Source organism: Borostomias antarcticus (assembly GCF_949987555.1).
Source record: "Borostomias antarcticus genome assembly, chromosome: 36".
Classification (NCBI taxonomy): Eukaryota; Metazoa; Chordata; class Actinopteri; order Stomiiformes; family Stomiidae; genus Borostomias; species Borostomias antarcticus.
The window spans coordinates 597,839-611,259 of record NC_140269.1 but is presented as its reverse complement, the minus strand read 5'-3'; the positions used below and the strand labels follow the sequence as shown (position 1 = coordinate 611,259).

Below are 13,421 nucleotides of genomic sequence, written 5' to 3'. Positions count from 1 at the left end.
TGATGGTGACATTAGCAAAATCAACACAATGACAACACAGTGACAGTGCATGTTTGTAAAACCATTCACACACCCTAATATTTATTCACAAGCACTCAAACCTCTCAATAGAATAAGCTGTCTGTCTGCGTGCTTCTGCATCAGGATTGCTGACATAAACCCTTCTACACGCCTCGTCATAGGTACGTTTATTTGTATAGCACATTTCAGCAACAAGGCAATTCAAAGAGCTTTACATGAGAATTTAAAAGCATCATATAATGGCGCTCTATAATGTGGGAGAGGGAATGTTGATTATTTGACACGAGGTTGGTATGAATTTCTGCCGTACGGGTGCGCAATTCTTTTTATATAGATCACAACTTTGGCGCAAAAAGTGACAAACGCAACTTTCAGGGCCTGTGTTGTGGCATGCAACCTTGCACTGGGTGGAGGGTCTACAGACCCTTCACCCAGACCCCCCCCCACAGACCTCCCCTCTACAGACCCTCCACCACAGACCTCCCCTCTACAGACCCTCCACCACAGACCTCCCCTCTACAGACCCCCCATCTACAGACCCTCCACCCAGACCCCCCCACCACAGACCTCCCCTCTACAGACCCCCCCACCACAGACCTCCACTCTACAGACCCTCCACCCAGACCCCCCCACCATAGACCCCCCCACCACAGACCTCCCCTCTACAGACCCCCCATCTACAGACCCTCCACCCAGACCCCCCCACCACAGACCTCCCCTCTACAGACCCTCCACCCAGACCCCCCCACCACAGACCCCCCCACCACAGACCTCCCCTCTACAGACCCTCCACCCAGACCCCCCCACCACAGACCTCCCCTCTACAGACCCCCCATCTACAGACCCTCCACCCAGACCCCCCCACCACAGACCTCCCCTCTACAGACCCTCCACCCAGACCCCCCCACCACAGACCCCCCCACCACAGACCTCCCCTCTACAGACCCTCCACCCAGACCCCCCCACCACAGACCCCCCCTGCAGTCCCCCCCTCTACAGACCCTCCATCCAGACCCCCCCACCACAGACCTCCCCTCTACAGACCCTCCACCCAGACCCCCCCACCACAGACCCCCCCTCTACAGACCCCCCTCTACCTGTCTTCTAGCAATAAATAAATGGATTAGCAATAACTTCTTAAAGCTAAATGAGGACAAAACTGAAATCCTCTTTAAAAATCTGGGGAAATTGACATCCTGGATTAAACCTGAGGTTACCAGTCTTGGTGTTATCCTAGATTCAGATCTAAGCTTCAAGTCCCACATTAACAAGGTGACGAAAAACTAATTTTTCCACCTTAGTAGCATAGCTAAAAATCTGACAGTTATAAATGAAATGGATGCAAAAAAATCTATTTATGCTTTTATTTCAAGCCGACTTGATTACTGTAATGCACTCTTCACTGGCGTTAGGGATGTAACGGTATGAAGATTTCATACCACGATTATAGTGACCAAAATTACCACGGTTATCGGTATTATCACGGTATTTAAAAAAAAAAAAATGCTGCAAATGTTCAATAAGTACTGATAGACAGTCTGGAATAATTTCAACAACTTTTATTTAAAAAACACAAATAACAAAGACAGATGGAGAGACAGACAGATGGAGAGACAGACAGGTGGAGAGACAGACAGGTGGAGAGACAGACAGGTGGAGAGAGACAGATGGAGACAGATGGAGAGATAGAGAGACAGACAGATGGAGAGACAGATGGAGAGACAGATGGAGAGATAGAGAGACAGACAGAGGGCGAGACAGAGAGAGAGACAGATGGAGAGATAGAGAGACAGACAGAGGGCGAGACAGAGAGAGAGACAGATGGAGAGATAGAGAGACAGACAGAGGGCGAGACAGAGAGAGACAGATGGAGAGACAGAGTGACAGACAGATGGAGTGACAGAACATGGAGAGTTCTGGCCCTGCTGAAGCCCAGATATTTTTATGTATATATATATATATATATATATATATATATATATATATATATATACATGTATATGCTACCATTAACACAAGCTATATTTGCGCACACACACACAAACACACACACACACACACACACACACACCGCCACCCCGCTAGGGTTATTACATTATCTAAATCAGCACACACTGTGTGACATTTCTGGTCCAGACCCCTCCATCACCCCCCTCTTCTCCACTTGACTGCTGGGAGGAAGAAAGGCCTGGATTAGGATTGGGGCTTCTTGATGATTCCATCATGATTACAGGCCTGAAACTCCCCTGTACTCCCCGCACGCACGCACACACACACACACACACACACACACACACACACACAACCACACTCATGGCGGGGAGGATGGAGGGGAGGATGGAGGGGAGGATGGCGGGGAGGATGGAGGGGAGGATGGCGGTGTCGGCGAAATGGAGCAGGAATCCCCTGCTGCAGCAGGAGCAGAGAGTGCTGTGGAAACTGGAGAGAGTGATAGCAGAGATGAAGGCCAACTTGATGAAGAGGAGGGCAAACTTTGTGAAGAGGAGAGTGAGTCGGAGAAAAGAGCAGCAGGTGGGACAGACGTTGATTATCTGATGATCCCGCATTACGGCCAAACAGGATATCTGACTTTGTCAGAACAGAGGCCCAAAGCAGCTGATGGACCATGTTTTCACACAAAATAATTCAGAAAGGAGTACTTTTTCAAGGAGCTTAAAAATGGAGAGAAAATAAAACGATCATGGCTAGTATACTCCGAATCTACGGATAGGATTTTCTGCTTTTGTTGCATGTTATTCGGGAAAACGTGACACCGGTCTGTCAAAAGATGGATACAATGTATGGAAAAACATCAATGATTGTCAAAGAAACCACGAGCGCTCAAAAACACACATCCGTTGTATGGAGGCGTGGCATACTCTACAGACTGGAATGAACCAGAAGAAGACTGTGGACTGGGAACACATGGAGCTAATTGAGAGACAGAAAAAATACTGTAGGGAAGTGCTATCCAGAATTATCAGCATCATCGGTCATTTAGCTGAACGTAACATGGGCTTTCCTGGGACGACAGACAGACTGTACGAGCCGTCCAATGGGAACCTCTTAGGACAGGTGGAGCTGGTGGCTAAAGATGACCCAGTTTTGAGTGAATGAAATACAATAAAATGTATGCCAAGCACATCCACCATGCTGGTGCAGGACAAACTGACATCTGATAAAGTAAGGTTGAGGTCCGCACACAGCTACTCCACAGGGCTATTTATTAGGTAAAAGGTGACAACGTTTTGACCTGAAGACCCACACGGGTCGAAACATTGTCACCTTTTACCTAATAAATAGCCCTGTGGAGTAGCTGTGTGCGGACCTCAACCTTACTTTACCAGTTTTGAGTGAACACTTAAGATGGATTGAGAGAAATGAAATAACCACTCACTACCTACTGTACAGTAAGCGAGAATATTCAGAAGGAACTGATTGTGCAGATTGGAGAGATGGTTATTCGGACCATTACTGAAAAGGTTCACAGTGCAAAATATGATGCTGTGATTATGGACTGTGCGCCTGACGTCAGTCATGTTGAACAGACGTCAGTCATTTTACGCATCGTGAACTGTGAGAACCCTGCTGATGTTTCGATTGCCGAGCACTTTATTGGATTTATCCCATGTGAGCGAAGCACTGTGCGATACTTTCTTGGGCCATTTGGAAAAACTGGGTCTCGACATTAATGAATGCAGAGGCCAAAGTTATGACAACGGGAGTAATATGAAAGGTAAAAAACAGGGAGTGCAAAAACGAATCCTTGATCTCAACAAAAAGGTGCTCTACATGATGTGTGGCATCCACACATTAAACTTGGCTGTTTCCGATGCTGCCAAGTCCTTTGGCAGTCTACATCTTTCATCTTTCAATCCTACAGAGAGTCTACGTCATCTTTAGCTCTCCGACTGCTCAATGGTCCATATTGAAAGGTAATGTCTCTAAGCTGATCGTCAAACCCCTCTCAGACACACGCTGGGAATCTCGCATAGACGGTGTGAAGGTGTTACGGTATCAGCTGCAGGAAGCGCACGCTGCTTTGGAAGCACTTGTGGATCATTCACTGGAGAAAAGAGATGGCATGACGGCAACAGAAGCCAAAAGCCTCGCTAAAGAAATTGTATCAGCGCCCCTTTACTGTGAGCATCATTGTGTGGCACAAAGTTTTCTATCACATTAATAACGTGAGCAAAATGATACAGAGTCCCTCAGTCAGTATGGAAACCCTGAGAAATGATAGCCGTGCTGTGGAGGAGTTTTTAGAAGATTTCAGAGAGAACGGTTTCGTTGCTGCTCGGAAATCACAAAAGCAATCGCCGACAAGGCCGGTGAGGGAGATGGCCTTTGAGTTTCCAGAACAAAGACGGGGAAAGAAACGGACTGTTTGATTATGAAAGTGCAGATGATGGTCCCCAAATGAAAGCCAAGGAGCGCTACAAGCCAGATGTGTTTCTCAGCCTGCTAGATACATACCTTTATACAACGGTTAGTTCTAGTTCTTGATTCTGATATATTGCGCATATTGTTGACTGTGCCAGTAACAGCCCAGCAAACACGTCACACAACGTCAGGGAGACGTTCAGATCATGTCTTAATAACGTCCGTCGGTCCAGAACCCCATTTGTACGTCTGCTGGACCCCTCAATATTCAAACGTCTGGCTTAGACCCCTCTAAGACGTCTGTGGACATGCAGAACGGGTTCAATATCTGAACGTCTAAAAAAACTTTCATTCTGGCTCCTAATTGGATGTCTTTGGACGTCCGAAAAAGACATCTAAAAGACGTCTTTTAGACGTGTCTTTGCTCAATGGGAGTGGCCTCCGCTGAGCGAAGCTTTTCCAAGCTAAAACTCCTGAAAAGTTACCTCAACGATTACGATCAACTATGTCTCAAGACCGTCATGGACAGGGTTGGGAAGGTTACTTTTAAAAAGTAATCCCTTACAGTTACAAGTTACTTGTGAAAAATTGTAGTCAGTAACGTAATCCGATTACCACAATTTAAAAGTAAAGTAAGGGATTACTTTCAGTTACTTTTGGATTACTTTAAATAAAATGTAGGCCCTACTGTGTATTTCACCAGATATAAAATGTACTGTGTATTTCACCAGAAATCCTACATTATTTATTATTTTTCTGTGTTCTAGAGCTGACAACATAGCTAAACAGCAGTTGCCCAGCGCCCGCCCAGTTAGAGCAAGTGTTATGGTGCGTTCGTTTATAACTGGGAGGTGGCAAATTGCGACTTGCTACTAGGAATTATTAAATAAAACACCGCACTTCCTCGACCAGGTGAGCTCTGACACGGTGACCAGGTGAACCATGTGCCATCGCCACGGAGACAGATACGGCAGGTGAGAGGTCACGCGTATGCATGTGTAACCGGAGCTTTGTGTTCAATAAATGGGCTGCAAGACGTTCAAACTGTGGATCTGTCCGTTTATTGGCATCCTCCCTCTCTCTCTGTTCAGAGGTTAAACACACACACACACACACACACACACACACACACACACACACACACACACACTGCGTCAACAGGGTCTCATCTCCTAACCTACAGGCAGTACCTCCATTCAGCACGCAGGCACCAGAGAACGAGTGGTGTCGCTCTGACGCAAATAATGTGTTCCCAATTTCAAAATAAATGTCCCTGTATCTAATACATGAAAACGGAAAACAAGAGACCTCAAGGCAGTAGATGTATATATTACAAAACGGAGCTACAAGACAAACATTTTGGTGAGCATTCACAATGACATATTTACAACAAGCATGTGCACGCACATAAGCACGCACACACACACACACACACACACACATCTCATCTGAACAAACAGTCATCCTGATAGAGGATTGTGGGTAGTGGAGCATTCCCAGGGTGAACAGCAGCACATGACAGCAGGGAATTTCACATGCTTGCATACACACATGTTCTATGTATGTGTGTGTTTTGTGTGTGTGCTTGTGTGTGCGTGTGTGTGTGTGTGTGTGTGTGTGTGTGTGTGTGTGTGTGTGTGTGTGTGTGCGTGTGTGTGTGTGTGTGTGTGTGTGATATGTGGGGAGGCTAGCGGGGGGCTTGCACCTGCCCGCCTGCCTCAGCCACGGTCAGTCAGTCTGAGCTGTGATGACTCAAACAGCCCTTTCATCTGTGGGGAGAAAGATCAGCTTATTACACACTGGGCCGGGAGGAGGAGGGGGGCAGAGGAGAGAGAGAGAGAGAGAGAGAGAGAGAGAGAGAGAGAGAGAGAGGGGAGTGTGCGTGTGTGTGTGTGTTTGTGTGTGTGTGTGTGTGTGTGTCTGCTTGCATGCCTTTTACATTTAGATGTATTCGTCCCTGAGGTCTGAAAAGCTCATCACATGCTGGTGTCTCATCTGTTACAGTCTCTGTCCACCCACCCTCAGAACTCTGTCTACACTAGAGCAACACTCAGAACTCTGTCTAGAATAGAGCAACACTCAGAACTCTGTCTAGAATAGAGCAACACTCAGAACTCTGTCTAGAGCAACAGAGAACTCTGTCTAGAGCAACACTCAGAACTCTGTCTAGAATAGAGCAACACTCAGAACTCTGTCTAGAATAGAGCAACACTCAGAACTCTGTCTAGAGCAACAGAGAACTCTGTCTAGAGCAACACTCAGAACTCTGTCTAGAGCAACACTCAGAACTCTGTCTAGAGCAACACTTAGAACTCTGTCTAGAGCAGGCATTCCCAAACTGTGAGGCGAGCCTCCCCTGGGGGGCCCTAAAGAAATTCAGGGGAGGCGCGGAGGGATGGTTAGAACAAAAAGAAAAAAATTGAAATGTATTTTTGAAATGTCTATGTTTTTATGAATTAAACATGATTTTAAAGGTCAGAAAATCTAAATAAATAATGCGAGAGATGTATACTAAATGTGTGGATAGTGCAGAGAGAGCCTCCCACCGCAGGCATGAATGTATTTTGCGAAAACGTCATAACGTTAACTAGCAACAGGTGCCACCGAGCTAACTTACCTGTGTAACGTTATGGGCTAGCTAACGCTGCCTTGCATAATGGACACATTTGGAGGGCTGGGGGGTCACGGGTGTGTCACTGTTTTCAGAGGGGAGGCCCACATTGATGGAGTTTGGGAACCCATGGTCTAGAGCAACACTCAGAACTCTGTCTAGAATAGAGCAACACTCAGAACTCTGTCACTCAGAACTCTGTCTAGAGCAACACTAGGAACTCTGTCTAGAATAGAGCAACACTCAGAACTCTGTCACTCAGAACTCTGTCTACACTAGAGCAACACTCAGAACTCTGTCTAGAATAGAGCAACACTCAGAACTCTGTCTAGAATAGAGCAACACTCAGAACTCTGTCTAGAATAGAGCAACACTCAGAACTCTGTCTGGGAATAGAGCAACACTCAGAACTCTGTCTAGAGCAACACTCAGAACTCTGTCTGGGAATAGAGCAACACTCAGAACTCTGTCTGGGAATAGAGCAACACTCAGAACTCTGTCTAGAATAGAGCAACACTCAGAACTCTGTCTAGAATAGAGCAACACTCAGAACTCTGTCTAGAATAGAGCAACACTCAGAACTCTGTCTAGAATAGAGCAACACTCAGAACTCTGTCTAGAGCAACACTCAGAACTCTGTCTAGAATAGAGCAACACTCAGAACTCTGTCTAGAATAGAGCAACACTCAGAACTCTGTCTAGAGCAACACTCAGAACTCTGTCTACACTAGAGCAACACTCAGAACTCTGTCTAGAGCAACACTCAGAACTCTGTCTAGAGCAACACTCAGAACTCTGTCTGGGAATAGAGCAACACTCAGAACTCTGTCTAGAATAGAGCAACACTCAGAACTCTGTCTAGAATAGAGCAACACTCAGAACTATGTCTAGAATAGAGCAACATTCAGAACTCTGTCTAGAGCAACACTCAGAACTCTGTCTAGAATAGAGCAACACTCAGAACTCTGTCTAGAATAGAGCAACACTCAGAACTCTGTCTAGAATAGAGCAACACTCAGAACTCTGTCTAGAGCAACACTCAGAGCTGTCTAGAACAGCACAAAGAGGAACACAGCACTATATAGAGCAGCACAAACAGAGAGAGCGACGCTCTCTGGAGCAGACGGAGCGGAGAGCGGGGGGATGTTGGTGACCCATTGCTTGCGTCTGCGGCGGTGGACAGATCTGGAGCAGGGAGGCGGGAGATCCCGTCTCTGCTCCTGTAACTGGGCTATAGTCTCTCATAGCCACACCTGCTGTATCTCCACACTGGGTTTACGCTGTGCCAGCGCTGGAGGAAGGTCTGGCTGCACTCATTACCATTCCGGGATGGAGGATGGGGGGGGGGGTGGAGGCACTGCATTTTTCTAACCAATCACAATCGTCTTAGCGGTTGCTAGGTTGTTGTTGTTTTACGTAGTCTGGGGCTAATCTGATTGGGCCGACCACATAAATCGGTGCCACTGATTGGGGAGTAATAAACGAATGACAAGACTTATCCCCAAAACCTACATCCGTTGAGTCAGACTACTAGGCTACTGACTCAGAGTCCCTCTATGAGAGAGTGAAGGACAAAGGGATGGATGGATGGATGGATGGAGGAATGGACAGAGGGTTGGAGGGAGGGAGGGAGGGAGGTAGCATCTAGAGAGCTTTATCTTACAGATCTCACAACTCATCTATCTTTTACCTTTTCTCTCTATCTCTCTTTCTCTCTATCTGTTTCTCTCTCTCGTTCTCTCTCTTTCTCTATCTGTCTCTCTCTCTCTTTCTCTATCTGTCTCCTCTTTCTCGTATTAAAATTCAAATGGTTTCATCAGCATTACAAAACAATGTTGCTGCAGTGCCTGAAGGGGAATATACACATACATATAATACATTATATATATATATATATATATATATATATATATATATATATATATATATATATATATATATCGGGGGACGCTCGTCCATTGAGGTAGAGGAGGACAGTCCTCCTCAGCTTTTGGAGAGAAGGGAAGGGATTAAAATATAAATATATGCATTTATTTATTTATAATTAATATTTAATATTATCTCAGTTTTGTTCATAAAGCAGGTTTTCCCTATGGATAAAAACCCATTCTTGAAATTCTAAAGCTCCAACAGTGACATCTATAACATACAGCTGGAGGACCCATAGATATCTATGGAAGGGAGGATTTTTTTCATCCTAATTTGTGATTGGACAAAACGCTGAAAAATTACCGCAAGGGAGGACAGTACTCTGAACAGGATTTAATGATTGACATTTTGTTAGTCCAATCACATTCCAGATTCCAGATTTACCACAGTGAAGGCAGATTGAGTCGGTGTTGATGTCTGTGTATCTCTTCCCTGTGCCATTGGAGACTTTTTGTGTGTTCGTAGCTCCATAATATAATACATCCGAAAGTATTATGGGACATATTATACATCAAACTGTTTGTCTATTTGTCTTGATTCTAGCCATCTTAATATCTAAGCTGACACAAATACTTTTTGAGCTAGAGCCGTCTGAACACAAGAGTTCCACTGGTTGGCTATAGCCGGTAACGTTAGCTAGTTAGATTGGCTGGAGGCGCAAACTGTCGGCAACTCGTCCAAAACATTTCTAGAGACTGGGTCGCAACACCGGATCGGAGAAATGCACTGAACAGCCTGGCTCCTGCTTGCGTGAGAATTGATCGCTTTGCGGTGCTTATTCCTCATCCAGTGATGGATGGGTGGATGGAAAACTTTCAACTGAATGTTCATATTGTTCTGATAATTGTAGGCTATAGCAACATAAGAGTGGCAGCTTTGACAGCAACCAAAATGAGCTAATCCCATAGCTGTACCATTGCTAGCTAGCCATGAGCAAACTGTTGAATACATTGCATTTGCTGTGCAACGAATTCCATTGCCCAGTTGTCAAATCTATTCGCCAACAAACTATTTGAGAGCCAGCACACCTCAGTGTCCCCTAATCAAAAGCATTTTTCATACATCACCTAACATCTCCAGCAACTCACCAATATCAATTATTTTCTCTCTTTAGAGAAGAGTACAATCCATTACAACAACTATTGCTTACAATGTTTTATTGTTGTTTTGTAATATTTTATAATAATAATAATAATAATAATAACTTTCATTTATATAGCGGCTTTCATAAAACCCAAGGTCGCTTTACATAGGGGCAGAACAGACAAGAGACAAACATGGTAGACAGAGACACACAACATTAAGTAACGGAAGCTAGAGGTCAAAGGCGATGTTAAAGAGGTGAGTTTTAAGAAGTTTCTTGAAGCAGTCCAGAGTTGGGGGCATTGCGGAGTTCTACAGGGAGGGAGTTCCAGAGGGTGGGAGCTGCCACGCTGAAAGCTCTGTCCCCAAAGGTCCGCAGTCTGGTTCGGGGGATGGAGAGCTGACCGGTGTCTGAGGATCGCAGGGACCGTGACTGAGTGTAGGGGTGGAGGAGGTCAGTCTGCTTCGGGGGATGGAGAGCTGACCGGTGTCTGAGGATCGCAGGGACCGTGACTGAGTGTAGGGGTGGAGGAGGTCAGTCTGCTTCGGGGGATGGAGAGCTGACCGGTGTCTGAGGATCGCAGGGACCGTGACTGAGTGTAGGGGTGGAGGAGGTCGGTGAGGTACTGAGGTGCCAGAGCATGGAGGGACTTGTAAGTGATGAGGAGGGTTTTGTAGGTGATGCAGGATTTGATGGGGAGCCAGTGAAGGTGGATGAGGGTGGGGGTGATGTGCTGCCAGCGTTTGGTGCGGGTGAGAACCCTGGCAGCTGAGTTTTGCACGTACTGGAGCCTGTCCAGGGTTTTGCTTGGAACCCCGGACAGGACCCCATTACAGTAATCCAGACGGGAGGTGACGAAGGCATGGAGGAGGGTCTCTGCTGTGGAGTCGGAGAGTGATGGTCGGAGTCTGGAGATATTTCTGAGGTGATGGAAGTATTTGGTGACAGAACTGACGTGGGCTAGGGTGGAGTCCAGGATGAGGCCCAGGTTGCGGACCATGAATAAGATACAGAAATACTGCATGTAGGCTAGTTAAATAAAGTGTTATTCAGTTTTCCATACGCTAAAATTGACTGTAATACACATTTTAAAGCTGATATTTCAAATAACTGACTGAGGGAAAGTGCCCCCCGGTGCCCATGGGCGATTCACCTCTCTTCCTCCTGTCCTCCTCAGTTTTTTGAGTCACCAGCCGCCACTGATATATATATATATATATATATATATATATATATATATATATATATATATATATCAGAGAGAGAGAATGAGAATAGTATACACACACACACACACACATATATATATATATCTGTGTGTGCCTCTAGTCTGCTGTGTCTCAGTTAAAGAGACGGAGACGGTACTCCCGGGAGCCGTTACACCGGGGTTGATCCCCTAAACTGTCGCCATAACACCGTTTGAGAGCGAGCGGCCTTGGGCTCGCGGGCTGTGACGCTCTCCGGCGGGGAGCGACCGCGAGGCGCGCAGCGGCATGTTAATTAGCCGCGTCGCCAGATCGCTGAGTGGGCCGATAGTCAGGAGCTGTCTGACGGGGCAGGCGGGAAGACGACCGGGAGAGTCCTGTTTAGGGGCGCCAACAAATATTTAAAGCAATTAGATGTGTTAATCAGCTTGGATATTAAATTGCGAGAAGATGAGATGGTAGCCTATAGGATGAGGCTCGCCAAGTTGGGTGTACATGCATGCGCTGGATACACGTATGTAGTCAATTAGCCTACGGAAATAAAAAATACATAAAAATAAATAAATAAAATAAAGAAATGCCATGTGCGCATATAGGCCTACAAGTAAATAAATAAAAACGATGCCGATTCTCGAACCCAGTCAATATGTGTGGTGGTACAGACCCTCCATCGCCCTCACCACCGGTCCGTGTCTGAACACATCAAAAGATCATCATCATCTTTTCCAATCAGTCCGATATTAACTCGTCAGCGTCGATGTGGTGCGCTGTGTGTGTGTGTGCGTGCGTGTGTGTGTGTGCGTGCGCGTGTGCGCGCGCAACAGTTAAATGGTTGAAATCTGTTTTGTTGGAGGAAAAAACCCAGGCAGACACCATCCACCCCTCTCTACCCACCCCGTCTGCCATCAGCCCAGAGAAGCAGGTGTGGACTCCGTAGTCCTGTTTCTGCCCGAGCTAGGCAGCGGTCCGTCTCTGCACCCCAGAGCCCAAAAACCAGACAGGATGGAATCTGTCTCCCGTCTCTCTCTCTCTCTCTCTCTCTGTGCACCCTACAGCCGTGCATGGTGGTGTGACGCGCTTCCAATCCAAAACCCCATCCGCCTGCATCGCTCTGTCTCCCGCGGGCACTGTATCACAGAATAACGATCTGCCAAGGGGAGGGGGTACCTTATCAACAATCTCTCCAAACCTTATATGAAATGCAATTCTGGACAACATGGCGAGCTGCAGCATATATGTACAGCCCAAAGCCTCCTAGGGCGCGGAGAAAAAAGATCTAAGATGCTGGTGCGTAATCTCGCCCTGGTTCATAGACACAAGCAACTCACGTATCCGCTCGAGCATACTGCAAGAATATTTATTGAGCTCGCGCTCAATGCCTGCATTGAACGGCGGGACTGGCAGGCGGGGAGGGAAGGAAGGCGTCCCCTCGGCTCTAAACCCTATCTCCATGTATTTCTGCTGCACAGACGGATCCCGTCGTTGCCTATATTGAACAGCCTATACCATCAGTCTCATATCCCGGAGAAAACGCACAACACGCGCGTTAATAACCGCATCACATCACATCACATCACCTCAAAACGGGGTTTCGGTCCTTACCTTTCACGCACGTGACCGTCATAAAGAATGCCAGATTCCACAGTAATAGGCTTCCAGTTTTAATCCGCATCTTCTTTGCTTGGAAAAAGTCCACGGGACTGCGTTCAATACATCCTCTCTTTAGAAGGGCCGGGGAGTCCGTGGTCGAGGCGATGCGTGAGCCCTCTGGATCACCTGTTTTCATGGTCACATGAAGCTCGGTTTTCTCTCCGATCTCCGGTTGCTCTGCCGGTCGCGGTGCGTCTGCCGTCGTGGCTCGCGCGCGGTCCCAGATCGGAGTGAACGGTGTTACCGGGCTACCGGGCTGCACAGCAAAGCTTCACGCGCTACCGGGCTGCACAGCAAAGCCTTCACGCGCTACCGGGCTGCACAGCAAAGCTTCACGCGCTACCGGGCTGCACAGCAAAGCTTCACGCGGACTCAACCATCTCCCGCACGGGGGAAGAGCGCGCAGCCTTTTTTATTTCTTTTTTTTTTTTTTTACCTATAGACGCTGTTTCCAGTTCAGGTCGGTCGTCGAGTCGTCAACTCCGAAGTAGAAACCGACAGTCTAAAAACACATGAACCGTCAATTCACCGGCCAGGT

General features: G+C 46.9%; 1 protein-coding gene across 1 annotated transcript in view; it reads right to left on the bottom strand.

Annotated features, from left to right (window-relative positions):
- Positions 1–12,950, bottom strand: part of LOC311328004 (CUB and sushi domain-containing protein 3-like) — a gene marked incomplete at its 3' end in the record, with an annotated part of 605,137 nt that extends 592,187 nt beyond the window's left edge. Inside the window, 1 exon segment of the mRNA XM_084461116.1 lies at positions 12,836–12,950. Within this exon segment, the coding sequence (XP_084317242.1) occupies positions 12,836–12,905 (70 nt within the window). The 5' untranslated portion in view covers positions 12,906–12,950.
- Between the last annotated feature and the right edge of the window lie 471 nt (positions 12,951–13,421).